The sequence below is a fragment of the Lonchura striata genome, chromosome 1 (genome assembly GCF_046129695.1).
Source record: "Lonchura striata isolate bLonStr1 chromosome 1, bLonStr1.mat, whole genome shotgun sequence".
Lineage (NCBI taxonomy): Eukaryota > Metazoa > Chordata > Aves > Passeriformes > Estrildidae > Lonchura > Lonchura striata.
In genome coordinates, this window is record NC_134603.1 from 111,279,749 (window position 1) to 111,306,356 (window position 26,608).

A 26,608-nucleotide genomic window follows, 5' to 3' on the forward strand; every position below is an offset into this window, starting at 1 on the left:
GATCCAGAAAGCAATGCCACATTAATGGTGATTTGGATTCAGACAAAAGAAAGTATTTTCTCTGCTACTTATTAAGGTAAACAGTCATAGTGCTTTCATCAATAACAGTCAATAAATTCAGGGGTGGAAGCAAAAAAAAAATGCCACCTTATTTGATCAGTTGATTTTGAAGTATTATTACAAGAGGAGCAATGTATGATCCAACAATTTTGACACAAGACAGCTAAAGTTCCAAGTTCCATCCCAACTGAGACTGAGCCACCTGTGTACAGATGTTATGCACACATGATGTCAATTTGCAGGGAATAAGGTAATCTGAGTAAGGGTCACTATTTAACTGACAAGTAATTTCCCTATTTTTTATGAATTCAAACCCTGCTTCTGATGTTTGTTAAAGAATGGGGTCAAGACCAGAAACATCCCAGAAGTAAAGCTCTGTGCCTGCTTTGACTTCTCTTATATAGCATTAATGACTCAAAACACCAGGAAGCAATTTTTCATACATCTTTAATCATAATACAATAATGTAGTGTTTCTCCCTTTAATGAATAATCTCTATGTTGCCCTTTTTAATGAAAACCAAATAACTGCAAGAAAGTGAAACTGCACTGCATAAAAAGCATGATGTAAATTCATCTTTCAGTGTATTTGCACAACTACTTGCACACTGTAGGAAAAACTTTAACAAATTTACCAAATCATTCTTGGACAGGTACAATGACAGCTGCAGTAGAAGTTCTGAAATTTCAAAACAGCTCCCTATGGCAGAGAACTGGATGTATAGCAATTAATTTACACAGCATCTTGATTTTGACCAGATGTCACAATCCACAGAAACTACAGGCTACTTTGAAGATAAAACTATACCAAAATTTTAGTTGTACTTGAAATTTTTACTGATGTAAGAGAGGTCTGCAACCTCCTGAGGACTTCAATAAATCCACAAGAAGCAGCACCTGACGGGGAATAAAAAGTCACTCTAGAGGATCATTTTGTCCTAAATTTGCAAAAAGCAGCATCCATAATCAGTTTGAATGAAAGACAAATTTCAGAAATACTGCCAGTGAATTACAAGCAGCTACCAGTATCAAAACCAGATGCCTGCAAGTGTCTTCTGGTGGAATTAATTTATTAAAATAATACAGCTTACTGAGCAGATGGACCTTTAAACAGTCTGGATGTATTTTATTTTTCAAGCAACACAGGAAAAATCAAATACATTATTTGTATGTTCAATTATCAAGCAGTAGTTCCTATGTTTAAAAACTGCATTCACACCTTCACTTTTACAATTAAATACTGCCATATTAGTTTCTCTGCTTAGAAATAATTTGTATGGAAATCAGAAGCTTGTTTAGGCAAAATATTATATTTAATTACAAAGGTTCTTAAAACAGAAGTACAAAGTCAAACAAGTGCAATGTATCAGAACACTGACCTAAAAATGCTAATTAAATTGTGACATTGAGGAAACTGGCGTGAGATGTGTACAGGAATTAAGGTTATGACATGAAAATGACTGATGAAAGATGCTGAACACTTCAGTCAGATGAAATATAAGGTCAGCAACACTTAAGTCTTGTGGGGTTTGGGGACTTACATCTCATTTCACATAGAACATTTGAGGCAGTTCCTCAAATGCTGGCACATACAAAAGGCTGAGGTTGATGCCTGTGATGAGAGAAAGTTGAGAGGTGTGCTATTGTGTTACCTGTAAGTCAGTGGGTGCTGCATGCTGACAGCCAGAAATACCTTTGCAACATCAAATCAGGACAGAGCTGTAACAATATCTTCACAGCTGACTGACTAGAGGCACTACCACCAATTCACTTAGGACCCATTGTTTCTTACAGTGCAGAAATAGATGTCAGGGCTCTTGAAATGGAAGCTGACTGCCTAAACCTTTCTGAATAATTAACAATGCTTGCACTGGAAATATTAAAGCAGAAGAGAGGAAAATAACTTGCATTTGCATTGGATTTAATTAAAGAGGTTACAAGCATTAAGTTAAGAGAACTACATGGGCTTACAACCCCAGTGGCTGCATGCCTACCTACAGCCCAAAAGTAACCTTAAGCAAATGTTGGAGAGCATATGTAGATGTTAATGAAGACAACTAATTATGAAGATCACTTCATCTCCACCCACTCACTGAGTCTTAATCAATCTTTAAATCTGAGTTTAAATCTGAGTCCAACTTGCTTGCAGGGTGGCAGTTCTTAAAAAGACTGAAAAGTAACGTAAGTTTTTTTATTCTGTCATTTGTAACAAAAGGAAAATACTCTTAATCAGGCTGTATGTTTGGTTCCACAACAGAGACAGCTGGGACAGTGAGAAAAAGGCTGCAGAGAACGATCTGTCTGGTCTTCTTGCCCATAAGAGAAAAACTGTGAATCACTATACAAAACAACAAGCAGCCGATGAGGGCATCTCATTCTGTCTTTTTTCAGATTAATCCACCAGAAAACAAAACAAACACAAAAAGATCAGCTTTTTAATACCCCTAGACCAGCAAGGGAACCTGTGGGAATAAGGGGAATGCAGAGAGCTAATAAATTTGCCATATAAATTTGGAGCATTTGAGAACTCAGAGAAAACTCAGGTGAGGAGGTTACAAAGACAAGGATACTGAAAAGGGATCCTTGAAGGTCCTGCTTCTACAGCTTGTACATGTAAATACCAACCACTTGCCTGGATTCTAGAACTCACCATTGTGAGCTCCTAAGCCTAAATCTACCTAGGTATGCCTTAAGTTGCTGGAGTCAGTTTTATAAGTGATTAAATCCTTTATGCACCTTTCTTCAGTCTTCATTAGAACATGGACTGTGACCACTTAAATCCCAGAGTGCAGGTAATATGTTATTAATTTCAAAAAAGCAAGTGTTTATTTTCTTATCTGCATGCTGATTTAGAAAGCTGTAGACACACCATGAATAAACAGATCTTGTCTTAATTCACTGCATATAAAGTAATATCTAGTCTTTAAAAAGATAGAAATGTCTACTACAGAGTTGTGGAATAAAACAGAAGTTAGATGAGAGATACAAAGACACACAGAAACTAGGAGCAATAGCTGCATTTTCATAGTTACATGTTACTTGTGTGTCAGAAGCAATAAATTAGTGGAGCTTTAGGGGCGTTTTTTGCCCTTCTCAAATCAAACTACTCAAACTGTCTGATTGCCTTTATGTTTTCACAGTCATTCTATTAGTCTGTCCTAGAAAAAATGAAAGAAGGTTTTAAATCAGATCCCATATTTTCAAATTACTGAAGCAAAAAAACCTGACAACCAAGTTGCTGGACAGTGACAAATGTGATGCAAGTGTGGCTTTTCTATTAACTTTACAAATTCATAAAAGGAATTAAAACATAATTTCCTAAAAACATTCGAGCCTTCTGGTTTATCTTTTGTGCAGCTGCTGCATTTTATTTGAGGAATAGGAAATACAACCATTACTACAGATCTTGGCCCCAGAAAAGAACATGGCAAAATGCTGATAGATACTGATGAGGCAGTAAACTAAGAGCCTTTTGGTACAGAAAGTTGGAACACTGGATAATGTAATGTAGAAAATGTTAAGAACATGGTGGGGATATCAGAAGGTATCTAGAGGCACACACACTGCAAGAAAAAAGGACATAATCTCCCTTGGAAGCAAGAAATGTAGGAAGTGCAATATGCTTGCATACAGAAACCACCACATGCATGTTACGTAGGAAATACAGCATTATGCCACATCTTTTCAAATAAACTATTATATTTCTTCACACAAGGATAACTAACTGAGCTGTTCTAGTTACTCTCAATTCTAGTGTTACTTTCCTTATGAAAAAAGCAATTATCCAAATAGTACATTCCCTGAGTCAACACAGAAAATCCACATAGCTGATTTTCATTTGGAAGAGTCCTTCTAACTTTACTTGGGGGGGGGGGGGGAAGGGGACCACGCAGAGTTTGCTACTGTGCTAGCTTTGGGCCGGTTTAGTACTTCATATTCATATGTATGCAACTACATTATGTTGTAATTACATCCTAACTTACAAAACTATGATCCAATCCCAGTTTGGGAGAAATGCTTGGTAATTCTTTCTCTAAAGAGATATCTCCAACTAGAATCCCATTCATGTTCCAGGGGAAAAGCTCAGCCAAAACATACACAAAGGTATGAAGGCCTACTGCATAACATGAAAAAAACTACTGATTTTGCAACTGTTACACAGATTTAGAGACACAAAGAGACCCAGAGATAGATTCATTCAAACAACTCTACATGGATACAGGGGACAGAGGAAAAAAAACCTCTTGCCAGCCACAGTCTTACTCTGCACCTTATTGATTTTAATTTGCAGGTAAAAGCATGAAAGTTCCACCCTTTAAGGGTTGCAGAGAGTCTCCCAAATCCGACCTAAAAGAGGAATTATTATTTATAGTCTGCTTATTTCTAATAAGAATTCACAAACATTTGGCTATCTGGATTGAAAAATAGAACTACTTTACATAAATATCTTCAACATCCAAGAAAATGTACAAATCTAAAGTCAAACACATTTGGCTTGTAACAAGCCCCATTTGCTAATGTCTTAATAAAGGCTCAGTTTTAAAGAGAAGTAGTTACTTTAAATAACCAATACATTGCAAATGCCATCCCATTGTATGGTGATATTCACCATTCTTCTGTACTTCTAGGGAAAGTGAATAATAACATTCCACATCTGCTTGCAAGCAACATATACCTTATTTTGGTCCTGGGTAGGTCATCTCCACTCCTACATTTTGGAGTGGCCTTTTTACAGCTCAAAGAAAGATTGCACCTGAAATAGTCAGCAGCATTCTGCCAAACCAGCATTTAGTCCCCAAGACTTTGGGTTGAGTGTGTGAAAGTGGAAAACCATGATGACATTGCTGATTTTGCACTTGTGAAGGCTCCTCCAACAGACTGACCTGCAACACAAAAGAAAGATCAATAGCAAAGTGTTATCTTTACTGAGTTGCTACAAAGAAATATTTTTTTTTTAATTACTCAATAAGTTGTCCAATTTGGGATTTAAAATCTAATTCCAGAGTCTGTGACAGATAATATTTGAAGAACTTCAACACAGCAGCTCAGCAGAAATGGCTTATGGTGTCCTTTGCCTGAGAAGGCTTGGTAGACTTTGGGCTGAAAGGGCCTCCTGACCAGAGTGCACCACAGCAAAAAGAAAAGACAGACTCCAACAGAATAAAAGAGAAAGTCAAACAATTTTTGGCACAGCTATTGCCAAACAACTATCAGACCCCTTAATGGATAAACTCCCATTAACTCACACTGCAAGATGACAATGTGATGATGCCCCTGTTCAAGTGCAACAATTGCTCTTCCAGAAAGTTACAGACTGCTGTGAAATCTGCAGAAACTGACACAAGGACTTTTTCTGATCTCAACTAGCTTTGGACCATTTCAGTCAAAGTGATATCAAAGTTGAGAATAACTCAATGCAGATGGCGGTCAAAGTATTTACCAGATTACATGGAATCTCTTACCTGAACATCTCTCCTCCCATATTCACCTCCAGGCCACAATGGAAAAGGGATGTACACTAATTTCTTTATCTAGCTGCTTCTCTTTCTGCTATTAGACAATATATGGGGGCCTCAATCAGCAGCTGTAACCTTCAAAATGTTGCTCTCATTTGTACATGTCATAAAGCACAATGGACTAAAACAAAATACAACTGAGAAATAGGATGCTTCTTCAAAAAAGATCTAGCATAGATGTCAACTGATTTTAAATAGATTTCTTACCTACAGCTTTTCCCGTTTGTACCACATTCCGGCTGGTAGAAACCATCACATTTCCAATCTTCTTTCCACGTTCACTGTTTTGCACTGAACTGAACAAGAAAGATACTGAAGACTGTTAGTTGACTGACTTATTATTACTCTCAGGTGTAAATAAACTAGTTAAAGTATGTATAATTACACACAGATTTACATGGCATACATATATATATTTCACATGTATGGTCAAGCCCAACTCCTGCATTCATCTTATCCAGAGATCAGTTGGGCAAGCTCCTCAGAGGATGAAAAGATGCTGCCAGCAGGACAGGAAATCAAAACACCCAATGGTTCATTCTTACACAGCACACTTTAAACCTTTCACACACTCCACTGGGTTGGAAAAGACCTTTGAGATCATGGAATCCAACCCAGGATTGAACACCTGAACACCACCCTGCCAACCAGACCTGAGTGCCACATCCAGTCTTTACTTAAACATCTCCAGGGACAGTGACTTCACTACCTCCCTAGTCAGTCCATTCCAATGCTCAATCAACCTTTTCTAAACATTTACCAAAATGCATTTATGACGAAAATTACAAAGTCCTATTTTCAGTCGTTTTGGGAATTCTCAGCCCTCCTAATACATAACCTTTAAATAGAACAGCAAGTGTAACTGATCAGTCCTTTTTTTCTAGATAAAGCTTACTTTGTATCTTTGTACAAGATTAAATTTTTGATCAAGGACAGTTTACACTCATGATTTTGTTAAAGAATTGCAAGAAAATGACAGACATGATCATCATTTGGAAAGAAAAGCACAAAAGCAATCAGTTCTATTGCACAAATGCAATCACTTGAAAATAATCTCATTTAGTTTTAAATTGTAACTTTCAAGTCCACATTTCAGGCTTTGCAAACCCATTAATATGAAACTTAACACCACATCATGCCACATTCTTTTCCCATTTTCAAAATCTTCAGTGTAGATGGAAAAAGCAGAAAAAACAGAATACACCAAAACCAAGTCTAGGCTCAGTTTACAAAGGCAAGTAATTTTGATGAGGATCTGGTATCAAAATCCCACCTGCAGAATAAAGGCACTGTTGTAAAAATACTTATTATTAGAAGCACACTAAGAACTACTGGTCTTTTTAGACTGATGTTACACTACCCAGAAGAGTTAGTAAGAGTTTTGTTCCCTTTCAAACAAGGGGACAAAAACAGGCCAATGTTAGAGACACCTCCAGAGCTTTCAAATTAATACTTAGTAGAAAGATCATCCATTAATAAAAAAGAGAGAGAGACTGTTTTTTTTTATGATCAGCAGAGCTAAGTGAGAAAAAAATCCACTTTGCCTGGTGCATAAACCCAGCCTGAATTCTGGCTTCAGTTAGAGCTTAACAGCTATGGAAAAAACAAGCATCACTGAGTTGTAAGCTTGAATTTTAAAGGCAGCAGTTGAGATCAACTTAAAATTCAGCTGAGTCTGGCACAATAAGACTATGCAAAACTCATTTGAAATTTGTAAATTGAAGGAACTAAGCCACATGTCACTATGCATACAGTGAACTGAGTTTTAGAATAATGCTGTATTAAAAACCAGCTAATGAGAAAGAAAAAAAAAAAAAATTTTCTCCTAATAATACAACCTAAAGTCAAATCACTGATGGAAGTTTTAACGGCTTTAGCTGACAAATTAAAAATAGATGTACAAAAGCTTTATAATTACAATGCTAAAAATCAAGGCTGTATTATGTGAAGTCCAACACAAAATAGTGCATATTAAAAAAATTTGTATTTATTTCATCCTTAGATGTGGTGCTGTTTTGCAACAGAACTTTTGAGTGTAGTTTCATGAAGATGGCCAATTTGCATCCTTATCTTGTTGAGTTCATTATAGCAATAGTTATGCAGTTATTGAAATTTGACCACACTTCTAAAAAATATGAAAGTATTATGTACTTACTGTGATAACCTTAACTTAACATCTGATACAGAGTACTGTCCCTGGAATGGATGGCTAGAAGAAGAGGAAAAACCCAAGAAAACATTAATTTTCTTTTTCATGATGAATCTGTATCACAAAATTACTAGCTGTATTTCCCTCTGTAACTTACAAAAAAAAAAAAAAAAGTTTAAAAAATACTGTACACATATTCTACTCTATCACTTTGCAGAAGCCTGGGCTGCAGTGACTATTCAATGACAGATTTCTTATGAGCCACCTGAAAGGCGCCTTCTATTTACAGATGAGATATTAACAACCTTTTCTCACTAAGTAAAAAGCACCTCCTTCCAGCAGCACATGGCAAATAGAAAACATCCCTTAAGCAGACCAAAAGAGCTTTGTAGCTCTAAGGAAAAACCTTTTTCACACTATAGCAACTGACAAAGTAAAAGCAAACAGAACTCCCTGCAGCAGAGTAATAACCCACACTAAACAGAACACATGCACAGCCAACAGTGGTACCAAGCCTGGCATTGTCAAATCTTTCAGTGAAAATACACACAGAACAGTCAGCTCCCCTCTATCCCAGCAGTGGCAACCTTGGACACAGCTACTCCCTGCACACCTGGAAGCAATTAATACAAAGCAGAACCATCTGAGGACAATTCCTGAAGAATTATAAACTTTCTGTAGTTGGGGACAGCTGACAATCAACTTGAACAAGTTTCACTTCTCCTGACTCTGGATATGTTTTTCTTCATAAAACTACTGCCTAGAATTAGAATAAATACTACAAAGTTTCCTTACCTAGAATTTACCTCCGCAAGAGCTGGATGCTTGTTGCTATTCCATACTCTGTAGTTGTGGGTATTTTTCCAGGCTGTTACAAATCCTGTTCCAAAGTCTGACAAAATCTTTTCATTGTCTGATAAATTAAAGAGAATTTGAAGAAATTCATTAGATATTTAATAAATACACAGCAAATTACTTTTTTTCTTGTAAGAAAAAAATTCATTTTCCAGGGTCTTATCAAGTCCATAACAATTAAAACTCCAGTACTAAAACCTGGGTACTTCAAAAATGGTTTGTTTTTATTTTAAAGTGTCAAAATATACAGTACCAGGACAAGAGGGGGAAAGAAAAGCTAAAATTCACTTTTCTTATTTTTAATTCATTTATAAAGCTCCAAGAGCTCAACTGGGAAAAAAAAAATCCAAATATATGTCTCTTGACTTTTTCTCTGGGTAATGACAGGAAAGGGAAGAGAATGGCCACATAGCAACCAAGAACAAAAGCACACAGTTTGCACTGGTCTTGGTTAGATACACTGGGTTACTGTTATTACTCATTCAAATCTACTAACTCCCAAATTCATTCCAAAATTGCAGTAGAAAATACTGTGGAATGAACTTATCATAACAACAACCCCTTTAGAATACAGGAGAGTACAGTAATAATTTAACAACCAGTGAAGTAGTATCAGTTCCCACAAAACCCTGATATTTCATATCAATCTGTTAAGCCTCTTAAAATAATTAATTTTGTCAGACTAAGAACTTGGCGTCTTCCAGATTTTAAAATCAGGTTCTCAATCCTGTGTTCTCTCACGTATACCCACAAAACAAAATCTGAATTTAATCAGTGTGAATAGGAAAAATCATTATGAGAATGAAGTTAACAGGGTGAGCACAGGACAAACTAAACATTTTCCACAAATAAAACCCACTGATTCTTTTATTTATATTCACACAAAGGGTTGGAATTCACACAAATGATAGAGAATTCCTTCTGAGGTAAAGCCAAAAATTTTGAGCTCCAGGAAACAAAAGCTTATAAAGCCTGTAGATTACACTTTTCACGTATTTGAATCCCTACTTAGGACCATGGCAAGAAAGAAAAAGAGCTGGAACAGTCTAGCAACACTTCCTGAAGACAGACCCTTAACTTCATGTCTCCTTGAATCCAAGTAGTTTCCCAAAATTAACTTCAAGTTGCAACATAGTCTAGAAGACACTCAGATTTGTAAATCTCTTCACATACAGGTTTGAGGTGCTTCTACTTATGAGGAAAACTTAATTCAATCAAGGAAAAGAAGATATAAGAAAGTGTCTGTAAGACTGTGAATTAAGGATTAATATCAAGCTTGTCAAGAAATAACAAGGATAGCCAAAGACAACGGAAAAAGTGGCCTAAATTAAACTCCAGGCAGAGGGAGATTTGCTGACAGACCGTGCATCAGCAGCAACAGAGCAAACACTTGACATGCCCACCCTCATCTCCATCCCTAGACAAGGGACATTCTACCTGGTTGCAGCACAGCAGCAAGCAGTGCATGAAGATAAGCACTGAACTGAGCCCTGATCCACTCATCTCCTCCTTCCCATCCAGTGCCATCAAGGAACACATCATCTCTGTTCTCAGTTACATGCTTCACCAAGTAATCTGAAAATCTTAGGTCAGCAGTTGTTGGGTTCAGGATCTTACGGAGTTCTGGATCGTGGATTTGCACATGAGCATCTTCTATCTGTTTGAAATAATTCCAAGGGTAAACATTCACCTAAATAAAACTACTTATACAAGCTTACTACATATTGCTGCCTAAATCTAAACCCTCATTCCCCCAAAATGCCAAGAAGAAACAAATGGCCAAAGAAACAATGAACTAACTGTTCTCAGAAAGTCATATATTGCTCTGATTCATCCAGAATTCAATCATTTCCCTGGCACACAGTAAAAGCTGCTTATTTGACAGGCTTTGGCAGAAGGTTTGGCAGGGGAAGTATGGTGCTTTTTGATTATCACCTCTATTTATTAATTTGATTACGTATGTGGAACCATCTTAGACTACCAGATGCTGATTATATAGTTGTGTCTATTTGCTAGAAGTAGACACAGTGGGTGTTTTAGATACTGTGTTTTTACCCTCTTGATTAAATCAGATATAAGTCAAAGCAGTACCTGCATCTGATTCTCATCTGCAAGCACTTATTTTTGAAGATCTCAATAAAAAGCCATGGAAAAACCCATGATATGAAAAATTACATTACATCACCAGAAAAAAAACCCTAACAAATGCCTTGCAAATTCAAATATCAGATACATATAAAAACATGGACAATAGTTTTGCACAGCCTATCTAATCCTGTCCTCTCAAATCATAGAAATTTAACAAACTTCTGCAGCTGAGAATTTATTTCATATGGAAGGAATTCAAAATTCAGGCACGCATGTGAATCTGCAAAGCTACATTTAAAACAGAACCTCAGCTCCCCCCACATTTAAAACAGAACCTCAGCTCAAATGCAAAGATCCATACTTCCACAATTGCGTCACTCAGGTGTTTCTGTTGACGGAAGAGGATATTGGTAGCCCCTGCAACAAAGCCGCGGACTGTCACATCCGACAGGAGATGATGCTGCTGCAGCGCCATGTACGGCAAACAAAGGTACCCCTGGAGCAACAGAGACATTCCAAGAAATAACATTAAAAAAACCTGCCTGGATTCAGAGGTTTTCCTAATAAAAGCCAGCATATTTCACCCAGAATGAACCTTGGTTATTACAGTTTCGGCCACAATCATGTGTTGCTGTTAGATGACTTTTGTGAAGCGAAGCCAACAGATTCCACATGAATTAAATTTTTCAAGAGATGGTGTTGCATTTCAGTCTTAGGATTGAAACGGAAATCTAAAGCAAAGGACGAGAATTTAATGTGTTTGTAAGGCAACAGAGTAAGCAATAATAAGCACCAAGAATAAGGCCTCAGGTGAGTTCAGAGACAAGAAGCCAATGTAGATAAGGATTCATCTCTCCAGTTGTGCACATGGTATCTTCTGGTCATTGTGAGGCACATAATGCAGGAAAGTTACAGACAGCTATCCACATTTTGTGGATGGGGACTTGCAGACACCAGAGATAGCAATCAATTTTTGATAAGTATTTTTGACAAGCCTGCTTTAAGGAGGAGCAGGATAGAAAGTAACACACTGTGCTTTTTAGCCACTTCAGGGTTGTAAATTAATCTAGTATCCTACACAGATTTAAAAAAAAAAAAAAAAAAAAAAAAATTTGAAAAAAGTAAGTCTTTGAGTTAGTCATTGAGGGATTACTGAGAGGCAGATGTAGGTAAATTTCTTTCTAAACATAGGATCAACATACACCTGACATCTAATTCCAGCTGCTCAACTGCATAAAGACCAAAGCAAATTTATTCACTAGGGCTAATGGCACATTGGACAGAAACAAAGAGCGCACACAACTTTATCAACCAGTACGTGGTAATTGGAAACATATGGAAGAAAGGAGCGTAACTACTCCCTTTTGTTGTATTAGACACAGGGATGGCCTTAGAGATGACAAGCCCTGAAAACAAACAGTCTGTGTCAAAGGAACAGTGCTTTGAAAGGAATCACAAACTCAAGATGGAAAGTTTTCAAAAAATACAGCTTAAGAAACAGGAAAGGGAAGGTTTAATTACTGTATACTGAAGTAGCAAAGTCTGAGAAATCTTTCATTATTTAAAGTATCAAATGTCAGTTTACAAATGCACATTTGTAAGTACAACTTTTATTTTCATGAACATATTATATTCTTTTTTAAAAGAGTGCAGATGAAATGACTATTAGATCTTACAGAACTGGTACTAAAAAAACAAGTACCACAAACTATTTTCCCTTATGTTCAGGTGTACCTGGATAATATATTATGCCACCTGGCAAAACCTCCTCCCATTCAAATTTGTCAGATTCATTTGTCTTTCCATGGCATGGCATAAAACAATCCTGTGTTAAGAGCTCTAAATGAGATGCAAACTTTCTAGTAAGTGGTTAAAACTCTAACTCTGAATCAGATTTTTCTGCTAACTCAGACATGCAAAGCCTTTTCTGCTTTAATTACACTGGCTGAACTCAAGTGAAAAGTGCCTTTGTGGAACAGAAGGTAAACACATAGAAACTGTCAGCTTCCTTAAAATTCTTTTCCATTTGATGAGCATAGCAGCAAACAAAAGTTTGCACTTGGAGGTCCTCTTATCAATTATTTTATCCTTGCTTTCCATCTAGTATTTTCAAAGAACTAGACAAAATACAATTTACAGGCTATAGTTCACATTAGACAGATCATAAGGACAAACATCAAATGCAGATATTTGTTGAAACAGCATTTCTAATGGTGACATGAGGCAATACAGGGCTATGACATTTGAGCTGCTGACTTGGGCCCACACAGTGTACTATTTCCATGGCTACAGTGAGAAACTTAAACAAAATCATAAAATACAATATTCTGCAAGGAAATGCAAATAAACCCCTGCAAAGGAAGAAAAAACACTTAGAATATTCAGATTTATTTTCTCAAGCTGCTGATGTTCAATCTTCTACTATGGGCAAATGTTCATTTTAAAGTTTATTACATTAAAAACAAAACAATGAAATGTACTAAATAACTTCTTTTATCAATAGCAGTATCTTTAAAAGGGATGCATTTTACCTGTTTTTTATGGGAAACTAGCCCTACTAACCAGCCTTACTTATCAGACCTATTACTTGTTATCTGACTATGCCTATCAGAGTCCTTAGAGATTCTGGAATACCTAGAGTCCAGTTAGGTATCAATGCAAGCTTAAAATTCAGCAGCTCAGCACCATGCACAGAGAAAGAGACACAGAGAAACAGAAAGAGTTACCACAGACAGGAGGATAAAAGTTCATCTTATATATTTTTATGTGTGTATATATGTATTTATATACACATTTTGTGCATAAATACACATATGCATTTAAAAATACATATATAGATATAAATCAAAAGAGGAAAACAGACTTTGGTGTCAGCAAAGGTAGAGCTTTCAGAATCTTTGTTTAGATTAAGATATCTAAAGGCTTCTGAAGTACTCTCATCTTGCCCTATATAGGTTAGTTCACAAATTCTTCAGAGTAAAAGAAAACTGTGTTTCTGCTACATACAATGTATTAACCACAGTGGACTGCAGGTCACCGCCATGTAAAATTGAAAAAAAATTGCAAATATTATTAAAGGTATGAAAGTGGAATGCAACTATGCATGCAAGGCCTCTCGGCCTTTCCACCTGCCTAGGAGAGATCATACTAACATGTTTTGAAGAACCTTACTGTCCACCTGGACTTCAGTAAGCAAAATTATTAGCCACTTCTGGGGAAAAAAAAAGCCTTTATGAGTTACCAGGTGCTACAAAGAACATGCTTACCTTTGTAAAAATAGCCAGTGGCATCCCATACTGGTCCTCTTTCAACCCAGACACCAGTCCTTGAACAAGCACCGTGTGCCCCGTGTTTGCCTGGGGCTGCACAGTGATGGGAAGGCCGTCGGAGCTCACGCCTTTGCTGCGAAGATTTCCTGCCTGTTCTGATGCTGGACTCTCATGTTCTCCTTCTTTCAAATTAGACTCCTCCAAAATGCTGGGATCCAGGGTCTCCCAGTCACTTTCTGAAGATGCTGGAGAAGCACGGGAAGGAACTTTCAAGCGCTGCATGGTACCATTGGAGGACTGAGCTCCATTACAAGTCTTCTCAGCCTGGGAGAAAGGCACATTTGCTTTTTGACCGTCCAGTGAATTATCTCCTTCCATCTTCCTGTCTCCCTTTCCCATTCCTAAGTTTGCATTTGAAGCATCAGCAGCAGACACAGAAACATAGTCATCTAACCGTGGCGTATTTTCCTGCAAGCCAGCATCCTCGGATATGCTCTTTCTTGGTCTGTACTGTGAGCAGTCACTAAGACCATGTTCAATCATACCTGGAAAGTACAGCACAGATTAATTTAAGTGACTTTTGTGGGGGGAGAAAAAATGCTTTTGTGTACATAGATGAAATAATGTAATTTAAAACACTACTTTGGGCAGGGAGGGATGTGTTAAACAACCCAAACTCTTATACTTTCTATCCTAAAGAATCTGCCCTAACATTTTGCTTTAAGAAGACTGGTTAGAAGCTAAGGATTAGCAAGGTTAGGGGTTATGTTTGTTTGTTTGTTTTTAAGAGCATATGTGGAAGGAAAAGTTTGTATTTTGGGGCTTTAAGGAACTCAACAGGAATGTGTTACTTATTCAGGGGCCCCATCTATGCTACCCACAGGAAATACAGAAAATCCAGTGGCTCCAATTAAGCACAAGAAATAACCCATAAAGTGCAAGTAGTAATTGTTAGGAGGTGTGTGCATAGTACTTGGACATGCACACAAGTCTCCCATTTTTCAGGCAACATATCAATCTAACTTTATTATCACATGAGTTGATTTCCAAGTGACAGCACAGTGTCTCAGTTATCACCAGAAAACATATAAAAAGTTCAAACTTCTCTTCTTACCAGGAAAGAGTGACAAGACAGTCATCAGAGCTCCCACCAATCTATTTACAGGAGAAATATAAAACAGCACCTGGTGGCAGGAGGGAGGGCAATGGGAGGAAGAGAGAAGGCAAGAGAAGAAAGGGAATTAGGGAGGGGAGAATGAGAAAAATAACATTATACATATGCATGACAAATGACACATGCAAACTATTCAAGGCACTGCTTTTTAGGTTATGTTAGAAAGTCTGCTTACTAATAAAACATCATACAATAGTTCAAAGTAAGTATTTAGATGTGTCTACAGAATCTTTATATAATATATAATATTTGTAATATATGTTGTGTATATATATATATATATATATATATATATATATATATACACACACATGTGTTTGTAACACACTTCTCAGTTATTCAGGTTTTTCTACTGGTTTTTAAGAATTTTTCCAAATTGATCCAGTTACTGAAGAACTGACAGAAAAAAGTTGTTCCTGGCATACTGCATAAATTCTTGCTCACTTGTAGCACATTAAATTCTCTGTTATAAATCAAAGAGGCCAAATAATCTCCATTCCATAACCCTGATACAAACATACACAAAAAACATTTCTTTTAAGGAGTTATATTAAGGATATGTAGATAAACTAAAATCAGGATAAATGCTGCATGCATTTATTACAGTAATATTCATATGTAGCAGAAAAGGTTGTTTGGAAACAGAAAACACGACTGATACTAACTTTGGGAAAGTACTTAAGGCATAACATGGGAAAACAGAATCTCCTTAATTAAATCAGAGAGACTGGAATTAGTAAATTAGTTAGGAATTCAAAAGGGGGTGTCAAAGGCTAGCAATGAAAGAAGAAACAGGAGCCAGGCTGAATATTACTACTGGAATTTCTTCAACATAGGCCTTCAGGAAAAAAAGCAGGGGGAAAGGGAAAAAAATAAACCCAAACAAGTAACCAAACCAAACGAAAACAACCCAACTCCAAAAAATGCCCACAAAAGTAAACTTGTCTAAAAATGCCATTTTTACATCCTTAATCAGCACAATACCAGTCAAAAACTATATGCAACCATTACAAGGAATCAAGAGTGCAAAGGAATACAAATTGATCTAACTTTATGACTTTGCTGTTTAATAAGCATATAATGTAATCAGAAGTGCAAGTTTGTGCACTTAAGTCTTAATAAGAGACTTCTGCTGTAAGAAAGAAACACACTTTAGAAGAGCCTGATGATGGGCTCATGTCCCACTTGTTTGCCAGTCTCCAAGCTAATGAACTGATGGGACAAAGAAATACATACAAAGCCTTAACACAGGCCAAATGATATTTAATGGTACCACAGCTGAAAACAGACACTGTATATTATCCTAAACATACTACCAAAAAATTTGTACAAGATAAGTGAATTCAAGTTGCAACAACCACTGAAAAAGCATGATGAGTTGAACTCATCTGTGGAAAGAGTTTTGGTTGACTCCAACAGGAATAAAAATGCCTAACTTTGAAGATGTTGCTTTATAATGTATGCATGAAAGATGCATTATTTATTAGCAATGAACTGCAACAGAAAGCCTATGATACTCCCACAGGTTTAGATTCTCAGACATAAAAATAAGCTTGGCTAAGAATTTATGAAGTCTACAGAAATAATTAAGCCTATAAAGAAGTACCTTGTTTATTCCAGTCTAGGTTTTTATTTGGGCATATATACTTTTCTATGTGTTTCATCATATCCCTCTGCCATCTTTCTGTCTATAAGGATGCACAGTTCCTTACCCATCCCAACCCCACTACATGGCCTGCTGCATTTACATCAGCAAACTGGGTGGTCCTGGCAGCAGAAATTTAAATGATCACCATCTGGAAGTAGTCTTCCAGCCTAATAATCACTGAGAGGTGAAAAAAATTCTTTTAGCCTGTGGAAAAACATTAACCAAATTGCTACAGATGAAAGGAAATTAGTCTGTGGCATTTTCCAGATCAAGGAAAATTGGCATTACAAGTGACTTCTTGCATATTATATTTAAAGTCTTTGAACATACAGATTCCCATAGTTATTCTGAAACCATAACATTTGCCAGAAAACAGGCAGTGCCTGAAAACCAAAACTTTCTTTTGAAATTGCAAGTGTTGTCTTCCTGTCAGAGCTTAGGGAAAAACAAGACACAAAGCAACCTGCAGGTTTGTTCCATAGGCATTCAGTTACTTTTCAAAACAATTTTTTATGTTTGAGTAATGTGAACACACTTGGGAAACCTTCTCTCTCCTCTCTTCCTGTGCATTTGTGTCTTGTGGTTCAAGCAGTTTCAAAAAAGAACTGTAGCTCAGTGAAGTATTTTCTTTGTACATGTCCAAATGCCGAACTGATCTGGTGACCCCTACTGTGTCATAATTGTATTTTCTCAAGTGTACCTTTTGCATAGCCTTTATTATAGTCATCTTCATATGCCTCCTTAATACAGAAACTGCATTTATTCTCATCAACAAATACTGAGAACCGTCAAGGGGTATCTGTCTTACAGAATTAAGTGACAAGTGCAAAAGCTTTGGAGAAGCTGCTACATCTATTTTAAAACTGAATAGCATATTTATTTACTGCCTCATGAAAGATATCTAGGTCTCAGATACAGACTTAAATAAACACCTCCACAACTGTCTTGATAACATATATTAAATCCTACTAGCTTTCCAGCTGCAGCTAACAGGAAATTCTAACATGCCTTTCCAGCACTCTGAAGAAGTTGGGTTTTAATACAGCAAGTTCACTGAATAAAAAACAGTATTTCCGGAAGTGAAACAAAGCTTTAAATAAGATTTTTAAACCAAAACAAAACAAATCCTTGCATAAATATGTCTGTCAGCTGATACAATCATTTCATTCAAAGTTCTTGCTCTAGGGCATTAATACGAACACAGAAGAAAACAAATGTCTTGATTTCACATCTACTTTCACATTTTGCATATTACACTTAAATTACTAGAACAGCACTGCTTCTGAGGCAGTAAGATAATCCAAAGCAAGCACTGATCCTAGAATTCAGCAGTTATTACCAATTTATAATCTGAGTTCAGCCTGACCTAACAGATACAGCTTTCTTCATTGCCTCTTGCAGGTGTCCATGGAATCCAGGTCTGAAGGACACTTCTAGCACTCGTCTCTTTTGGTCTGTCTATTTAAAGCCTGAAGCAGAAGTTCTACTCACTGAATCTCTGTAAAGCTGTGCCTTTTTAGGTGCCCACATTTCCTATCAGTTCCTCCACACAGGTACCTATCAGCATGATGTGTATCTCATCCTATGTTTTACAGTAGGTTACGTTTCTCTGATCACATTTCATCACATTTTACTTTGGTTGAGATAGCAATTAAAGAAACAAAGTGTGGACAGAATAGAAGTGGAGGCAAATTTGTCAGTCGACACACAACAGTTTCTTTTAGCCTAATAACCCAATTTATATATTGATGCAAAGTTGTTGATAAGACTTCAGATGCTTCTATTTTGTAGATGAAAAATATTTAACAGCTGTGTTTCTATTTAATCTACCTGCCTCAGCTTACAAAACATTACCTTTTTCTCTAGAAGAATCAATTTAAAAAGGATCAAGACCTGAAAAAAAAAACACAAAAAGAAAAAAAAGTTAGTGAGTGAATGAGTGCTATTTTTCAAAAATAATGAGCAAGCATAACCTCTTCTTCAAGGTTTTATGTTAATCACTGCATAACAATCAAATGACCAAATGCCATTTGACCAGTGAAAACCAGTGTTCCAATACCATTTCTCCACCTGGATTAAAAATAACCCCCAAAAAAACCCCAAAACTCCACAAAAAAGAACTGTGTAATTTGAATCACACGTAGCTTAGCAGAAAGAACATGTTGTGCAATTCCAGAATTTTAAAAAACAGTAAGCTACATAAACATAAAAGAGTGCCTCCACAGAACTACTGAAAAAAAATCCAGTAAAATAACAAGAAGAATATTCACCTCACCTAATTTTAGGCATCTACAGATGAGGCATCTAGATCAGAAGTGGCTGCCAAACTCTCTACACTCAAGGAAAAACACAGATGCTTCTGGGGTATGACTGGCAGACATCTGAAGTTAAACAAAAATGAGTTCTACCCCAAAAATCTACTGAGAAGGTGCAAATGCACCATGAAATTCAGATTCTCAAAGTTGTTTCCTTGATGCATCTGTTAATAAAAGACTCTAAATAATATTTGTACTTTAGCTATAGTACATATACTCAATTTCAACAGAAATGAGGAAAAACGACAGGTCCAAGTCCCCTCAGGTTCTGTGATGGCAGAAGCTACAAAATTTACAAAACACAGGAAAAAAGCTCCAAGTTGTGTCTGCACAGACTTTAGCAATAGTCTTTTTATCACATTCATCAAATGAGGAACAGGAAATAGAAACAAGATCACAAATGAGATAGCATTTGCACTTTGGGACAGGACCAAAAAATGTCACACAAACCTAGAAATCTCCAGGAATCCCTCAGACTAACAAAACTCCTTAGTCTGGAATGTACTTTCACTAAAGTTATGCAGGTGGAATGGGAAGGGAAAATCAGGAGGCTGTAAATACCAGTACTTAGGAAACAGTCTTCTTACTCCTAGCTCAGGTATGTTCTAGATATGTTTATTTTTCTATTCTATTTTTATTTCTAAATAGTGCAGTCCTTTAAATATCTAGTAGAGAATGCCTACCTTGTGTCTAAAATGGAGAACAAGATCCCGAGGAGACAGACCTGAGACAGCAAAAAGAGGAAGTATTACAATTCAACAGCTGATAGGGATACTAATATACTTCTTGTCACCATTTTTCAGTGTGAGGGAGATATCCATTATGGATTCTGTGTGAACTTTGTTATTTCAATAGCAGAATTCATATAAAATTCTTTTTTTTTTCAGCAGGAGCAAGAATTAATCAACAATAGATACAAGAATAACATGAGTAGTCATGTTCTGAGTTAACACCTGTTGGCTGCCACACATCATTAGGGAAACACTGAGGTAAATATCACACTGTGCATTCAGAAAACACAGGGAAGAGTCAGAACTGAGTGGTGAGATATCCTAAATAATAGGTAGATGCAAGCTTGAACAATTTGATGGTGTGAGATGCTGAATCTAAAACTTAAGTAGGTATTGTTTACCAGAAGCAGATAAACAGCTGCTAGTCAGACTGTTAGGTCAAGGAGTAATATAGTTTCAACCTGCAACTAATTCCTACTATGAAAGCAATACTATATTTTACATTTATTTAAATCCATTAATAAAGAAATGCAGACCCCTGGTGCATAACCTGTTAATGCACATCAACAAATTAGCTCAGGAAAGGCAGGTGCTGTTTAGTGTAACATCATCTCTGCTGCTTTGTACAAAACAAGTCACTTACCAAGGTAAACTTGTGACCCTTCTAATGAAGTATTGCCCAAGGAACTATTCATATGATCATAAAGTTCCTGTAAAAGTTAGAACAAGGGAAAAAAAAAACAAAACCAGAAGGTGTTAATGGCATATGGTCACACAAAATTCAGAATAAATAAAATGCACTTATTTAGGGATTTCAGTGGCTTACTCCAGAAAGAAAGCAAAATTTTACTAATGGAATCAACAGAGATACAGGCTGACAACCACATTTGTATGTCATAACAATCAGAAAGTTGACTCTGTCAGATTAGGGTAGTACTTTTGCTTCATGTTAAAATATTACAGGAGCTGAATAACTGAATGACTTAGGCAAAAGGATTATTTGAGCATTAAACTAAAATACTGAAATTTGTAGCCATACACTGGAAACTATTCTGTGTGAATTTTACTGGAAAGTTACCTTTAGAATTGAAATTTGTGAGAAGTCTTTTTCTTCGAAATATGCATGTGTGATGAGTTGCAGCTTTGCCTGAAGTAACCCATATAAAGGCTTGGAATAAAAACAAACACAAAAGCAAGTGAATAAAACTATTTAGTCACTCTTTTGAACTTTCATCTTCCATGCTTATGTTGCAATACTGACACTTAATTATACACAGAGTTCATGGATGAGCAGTCTTCAGGAGCTAACTCCCAGCATCTTTCTCCTGTGCTCATTTTAAATGATGATAATTTCATTTTCTTTCCATTTGCATGTACCATACCCTCACTGAGCATCTTTCTGGAAAAGTAGTTTCCTGCTTTAACACTGTTCACAATAGCAATAGCTTCAGTAATAGCTCTTTCTTCAACTTTAGGCACAAAAAGAATTTCTGTTCCCTGCCTGGTGACTAGCAGCTTTTGATGAATAGGTAGAAATAAAAGATTTCTCTTCAAAACAAGAAATACAGATATTCTGTATCTGTGGCTATCAGCTAATCTCCCTCACAGCTGAAGGTGGTAGTCACTCTCTAGCTACTATGCTAGATAATCTTTGAGGCCCTCTCCAACCCTACCCATTCAATGATTATACTAGCTAAACTCCTCAATTCTACCACATGAAACTGAATTAGTAGCATTTAAGATCAGAGTATCCTCATCCATGACAACAGGCAGACATTCTTTCAGTTACAAGCAGATACCACAAATCAAGGCAGCTCATTCAAAAGCCACAAAGTTCCAATTCAATTTTACTCCAGTATTTTGTTACTCTGCAATGGCTAAGACAGATGTTTGAAGCAAAATGTTCCAAATAAGAATATGGAAGAACAATTGTTAAGGTTACCTGAAAGTGTTTTGGGAGTTAAACAAACATTCTTACCAGCTGACTGAGAACACAGACACTTTTCTGTACAGTTTCTCGGGTGATGTCTGCTTGTCGTACTTTTAATGCCTAAGAAATAGAAGTATTACAGTGTTTTTACTCAAACATAATTTAAAAAATAATTATTTCCCAAGTCTAGTTTCCACATACTACTCCCCTATTTAAACAAAATCCTAGCTATCTTCAATGGTGGAATATCCAAACCATGCAACAGCGTGCTCTTATGTTTTCACAAGGGATAGGATGAGAAGGAGGGGAAGAGGTGTTGTCCCCTATGTTAAGGAACGGCTGGATTGTGAAGAGCTGCCTCTGAGAAAACAGCCACAAGCAGGTCAAGAGTTTGTGAGTAGAAATCAAGGACAGCATAGATAAAGGTCACCTGCCTGGGGTCTACTACAAGCTGCCTGTCGACAAGGCCTTGCTTCAAGAATGGGAAGCACTGTGCTCACAAGCTCTCATCCTAATGCGGGAGTTCAACTACCTGGATGTTGGCTAGGAAAACAATGGGTCTGTGGATGCCCCATCCGTGGCAGCTTTCAAGACTAAGCTGGATGGGGCTTTGAGAAACCTGGTCCAGTGGGTAGCATCCCTGGCTATGGCAGGGAGCTGGAACCAGATGATCTTTAAGGCTCCTTCCAACCGAAACCATTGTATGACGATTCTGTGAGTCTACCTAGTTAAAAAGGGTCATAACACTGACATGTCAGAGCTGTATTCTCATCTCTTTATGAGAAGATCCAAATACAGGTATGATGATTGGCAAAGCACTGTTTAAAGACACTAGCATGAGAAAAAGGCAACAGCCTGGAAAAGGAAATGACATTTTAACTCAGGGGAATGTATCAGAGAGAAACCACAACACATCACTTGCTCTTCTCCAACATCATCTGTGAAAGTGGACCAGATTACAAAGTCTCTACTTAGAAATTTCTTGTTTCATACTCGAGCATCTTTTTGAGCCACCCATAAAATAAAAGCTTATCCACAAAATAAGCTACATTCTCAGCCAGGACAAACGGTCCCAGCATTTAACAGTAAACCTAGACATGGTGAGGGCAGAACAGACACAAATGATTCATTTAACTGTACAAAACAGAAAATGTATGGACTGTAGCCCACACATCAAAAAGGACAGATGGTGAGAGTGCTAGAATTGTCATATGAAACACACTGGGCTTTATTCTAGTTGTTCCAAAGAGTTCATTTTAAACATCTATTTATCTTCTGAATTGGTTACTAAAAAGCATAAACTGGAATCAAGATCCCAATAAAATGCATAGTTAAATACAACAAGACTCTAAATCACAGAATACAGTGAAGGCTGGGCAAAGATAATGAGTGAATGAAAACCAATGCGGAACTTAGTTCAAAAGAAATGGAATTAAAAATTGCATGAGTAAAATTTCACCTAGAACAAGAACTTGAAATATAATCAAGATGTAATTAACACAGAAACAGAGTTCATAAATGAGTCATTTATTCAGAGGGTGTAAATTAAAACTCAAACCCACATGACATTCCAGAATCTTGGCAATTCACTAAAAAATAAGTAATTTTTAAAGAAATTTGTAATAACTTATAATTCTAAGTGCAGAGATCATACTACCATTACTATTTTTGAAAACATGGAATGATTTGAGTAGATTGAATACTTAATTTCCTCAGTGTGATCACATGCACACTGTGGCTGTCCTCAATTTTTCAGTTTTATAGCTAAAGATTGGTATCACTAAGCAGCTACCATGAATGGGAAGATTCCAGTGTACATTTGGCAAAGGAAGCAGGTGAAGAGAAACATCCCTACACTTGCATGGTCAGATCCCAGGAAGTACTCAAATTCTCTATGGGGAGAAATTTCAATTTTTTTCACCCAAAAGGCCTGCTGCCTGGAAACTTAACTTTGCCACCTGACAGACTGTCAGTTGAATTTTGCTGCTTGGTGCTGATGGCTGGATTGGCTCTCAACAAACAGAATGTATTTTTCTATTGTCTCAAACATTTCAGAAGATCACAATACACCTGCTGATGTACGGGAAAGAATACTTCTCAAGTTTTGGAAATAACACACTGTGAGCATTTTCATAGACTTTTAATGGTACACAATCATGCCTGTTGGTTTGTTAGTGCATCAAGTCTATTATTCATTAATATAATTAATTCACAACTTGGAAAGTTACCTTTGCTTCAATCTGCCGATAGCAAGAGACTCCATACACCGTGGTTCGATCCCCGCATCTGGGAGGCAGGTGGAAAAACACCGTATCTAGAAAAAAAAGACAAGACTATTTTGTCATTCACTAACAAGAGTTTGGTATCTTTATTTTCAGAATCCCTTAAAGTTTTACCATAGAAAGTATTGGCACACACTTATTTTCTAAAAAAAAAAAAAAAAAAAAAAAAAAAAAAAAAAAAAAAAAAAAGAGAGAGAGAAAAAGGAACAAGTCACCTGCAAAGTTATGTCTGGACCCAAATAAGTTTTCACATAGCAAGATAATTTGTGGAAGAATCTCCAGGTGTGCAGGGCAGCTTCATGTTTAGCTAGACCAAGCCAACATTGCTTTTCAGAAGCAGCTACTGATAGCAAAGAAGTACCACTGAAAGCTACAGGCATGTTGCTTTCCCAATTCAGGACAAAGGACCAAAGGCAAGACACTGTAAGTCAGTGTGTACAATTCGGAGTGTCATGCCATTAAGAAGGCAAACAGAGTCAAGATAGGAAAAAAAGCCTCAAACAGCAAGGAGGACACACACAGTTGAAAGGTTAGAGCAGCTCCTACCTCTGCCAAGGTAGATATCTGCACCACCACCAGCACTATACTACCAAAAAGAATTTGTGAAACCTGGTCTTACAGAAAATAATTACTGTCTCTGTGCAAGTGTAAAATGAAAAAGAAAAGTATCTATAAAATATCACAAGAAAAATACTTTCATGGCTTGAGATACACACACACACCTGCTGCTACTGCGAAAAAGTTGTTAAATCTTAAGCAAAGACAGTTGTCCTCTCCTTTCAAAACATGAGTGAAATCTTTTTTGAAACCAACTATTAATTTTTTGTTTGCTTCGTAGTAAGAAAATGAATGGGAGAGACAATCCCGTATGCATTATGACCAACAGAGAGGAGGACTTTTTATAACAAAACTTACTACCTTGATCAAGTTTATATTCTAGAGTTTACCTAGGGTTTTAGAAAGTCTGTATGATGATTTCCTATACCTAGTCATCCTCTTTACACAAATGCAACTATCCACAGGAATTAGTTTAAAACTCAAAAACCTGATATCTAATAAAGTTACAGTAAATGAAATACAATTATTACCAGAAAATCTATTTGCCTGGTTCAAGTTCATGTATTCTTGTAGGTATTCTTACCTACAAAACACAAGGATATGTACTTCCCCTCTGCTTCCAACTCTTTCTTGTCCTTACCAAAAATTAAATATTTATATTCTTCTAGCACACCAATAAAAATACTCAAAGTTGAGTATTAACTGGAATGGTACTGAGACAAGAGAGAGCAGTTAAATGCAGCTGCATGTGATTTTTCTAGCTTTGAATGTAGCCTACTTATTGTAATGTATTTAACAATGCAGAAATTCAGCAAAAATCGTGACCCAGAGCAGTCAGAGACACTCTTACTGCTGCTAGGAAAGGAATTATTTTTATAAACTTCCTTTGCTTCCAAATGAGATCTCCAAAAGCTGGACAACAAGGAAGCTAAGTATATCATGTTAAAAAAACAAAACAAATTAAAAGTAGTATTAAAGGGTTTCTGTGATTTTGCTGTTTAAAGTGACTTCCTTGTCTGCTCTGCAGAAAAAAAAGATGAAACAACTAGACACAAATATAAATGTCAGGGATTAATAGAACTGCTAATAAAGTAATAAATACAATACTAAAAAAATTAAAAGCGCCACAAACTTGATGGTGACTATATGGCAAATAGATATTTCTATTTTTATTCTGCCAATAAAAACCCTTTTAAAGCTCACATTATTATACTGACATGGCTTTCCATGGCTTGTAGGTAATTTTTAAGCATCTCTAAATGTGGAGGAGAGTTTATTCACCCTTCAAAGAACTTCTGAGAAAGCCAGCAGCCTTGCTTTGGGCTAGAACTATGCAAAATTGATAAGTAACCCTGAAGTTTTTACTGACATCTGAATTCTGGATGTAGGAGGTACACCTTTACTTTCACCTAAAGGAACATATCATTGCCAGTGTATTTAGCAACTTCAACAAAAAGTGCAGGAAGTATAATAGTAAAAATAATCATTGGTCAGCTGTTCAGGTATTGGGCTTTTTCTGTGGGTTGCAGTAGAAGTACACACAACTTTTCTCTCTCATTTCTCACCTTCCTGATAGTTGTGAGCGCCATCTGGTAAGGCAAGAAATGGCAAGTACTTCCATTCCTCTGGTAAACTGTGGCTGTCATGTCCTTCTCCAGGTTTGAGGGGAGGATAGGAAAATTCAACCTAAACAATCAAATGAAAAAGGGGAGAAAAAGAGAGAATACATTACACTTACCATACAAGCAGGCCTCTGATTCAACCCAGCACTTTTTCCTGCCAATATTATGGGGAAAAAATGGTTTTCTTCCAACTAGCATTGCTTGTCTCTCCCTTCAATGCACCCACAGACTGACTTGTGTGGTTTAAGTAACAGGCCCTAGGCAGATTTGGCTTTTAAAGCTAATTCCTTTCCCTCAAGAGAAATGAAAAAATGTCTTCAAGCAGAAAACAGCGCCCAAGAGCTGAATATCTTCTTTCCTGTGTGCACAGAGCCAGCAGCACATTGCCACACCTGCAACATCATCAGATTTG

General features: G+C 36.7%; 1 protein-coding gene across 1 annotated transcript in view; it reads right to left on the reverse strand.

Annotated features, from left to right (window-relative positions):
* Positions 1-489: 489 nt before the first annotated feature.
* Positions 490-26,608, reverse strand: part of AVL9 (AVL9 cell migration associated) — a 41,390-nt gene continuing 15,271 nt past the window's right edge. Inside the window, exons 2-16 of the mRNA XM_021553268.2 lie at positions 26,140-26,260; positions 23,963-24,048; positions 21,783-21,854; positions 20,883-20,972; positions 20,448-20,514; positions 19,757-19,797; positions 18,613-18,651; positions 15,051-15,120; positions 13,934-14,481; positions 11,029-11,163; positions 10,017-10,236; positions 8,520-8,637; positions 7,731-7,784; positions 5,783-5,871; positions 490-4,942 (exon numbers count right to left, since the gene is read on the reverse strand). Coding sequence (XP_021408943.2) covers positions 4,848-4,942; positions 5,783-5,871; positions 7,731-7,784; positions 8,520-8,637; positions 10,017-10,236; positions 11,029-11,163; positions 13,934-14,481; positions 15,051-15,120; positions 18,613-18,651; positions 19,757-19,797; positions 20,448-20,514; positions 20,883-20,972; positions 21,783-21,854; positions 23,963-24,048; positions 26,140-26,260 — 1,845 coding nt within the window. The 3' untranslated portion in view covers positions 490-4,847. The remainder of the gene's footprint in view (positions 4,943-5,782; positions 5,872-7,730; positions 7,785-8,519; positions 8,638-10,016; positions 10,237-11,028; positions 11,164-13,933; positions 14,482-15,050; positions 15,121-18,612; positions 18,652-19,756; positions 19,798-20,447; positions 20,515-20,882; positions 20,973-21,782; positions 21,855-23,962; positions 24,049-26,139; positions 26,261-26,608) is intronic.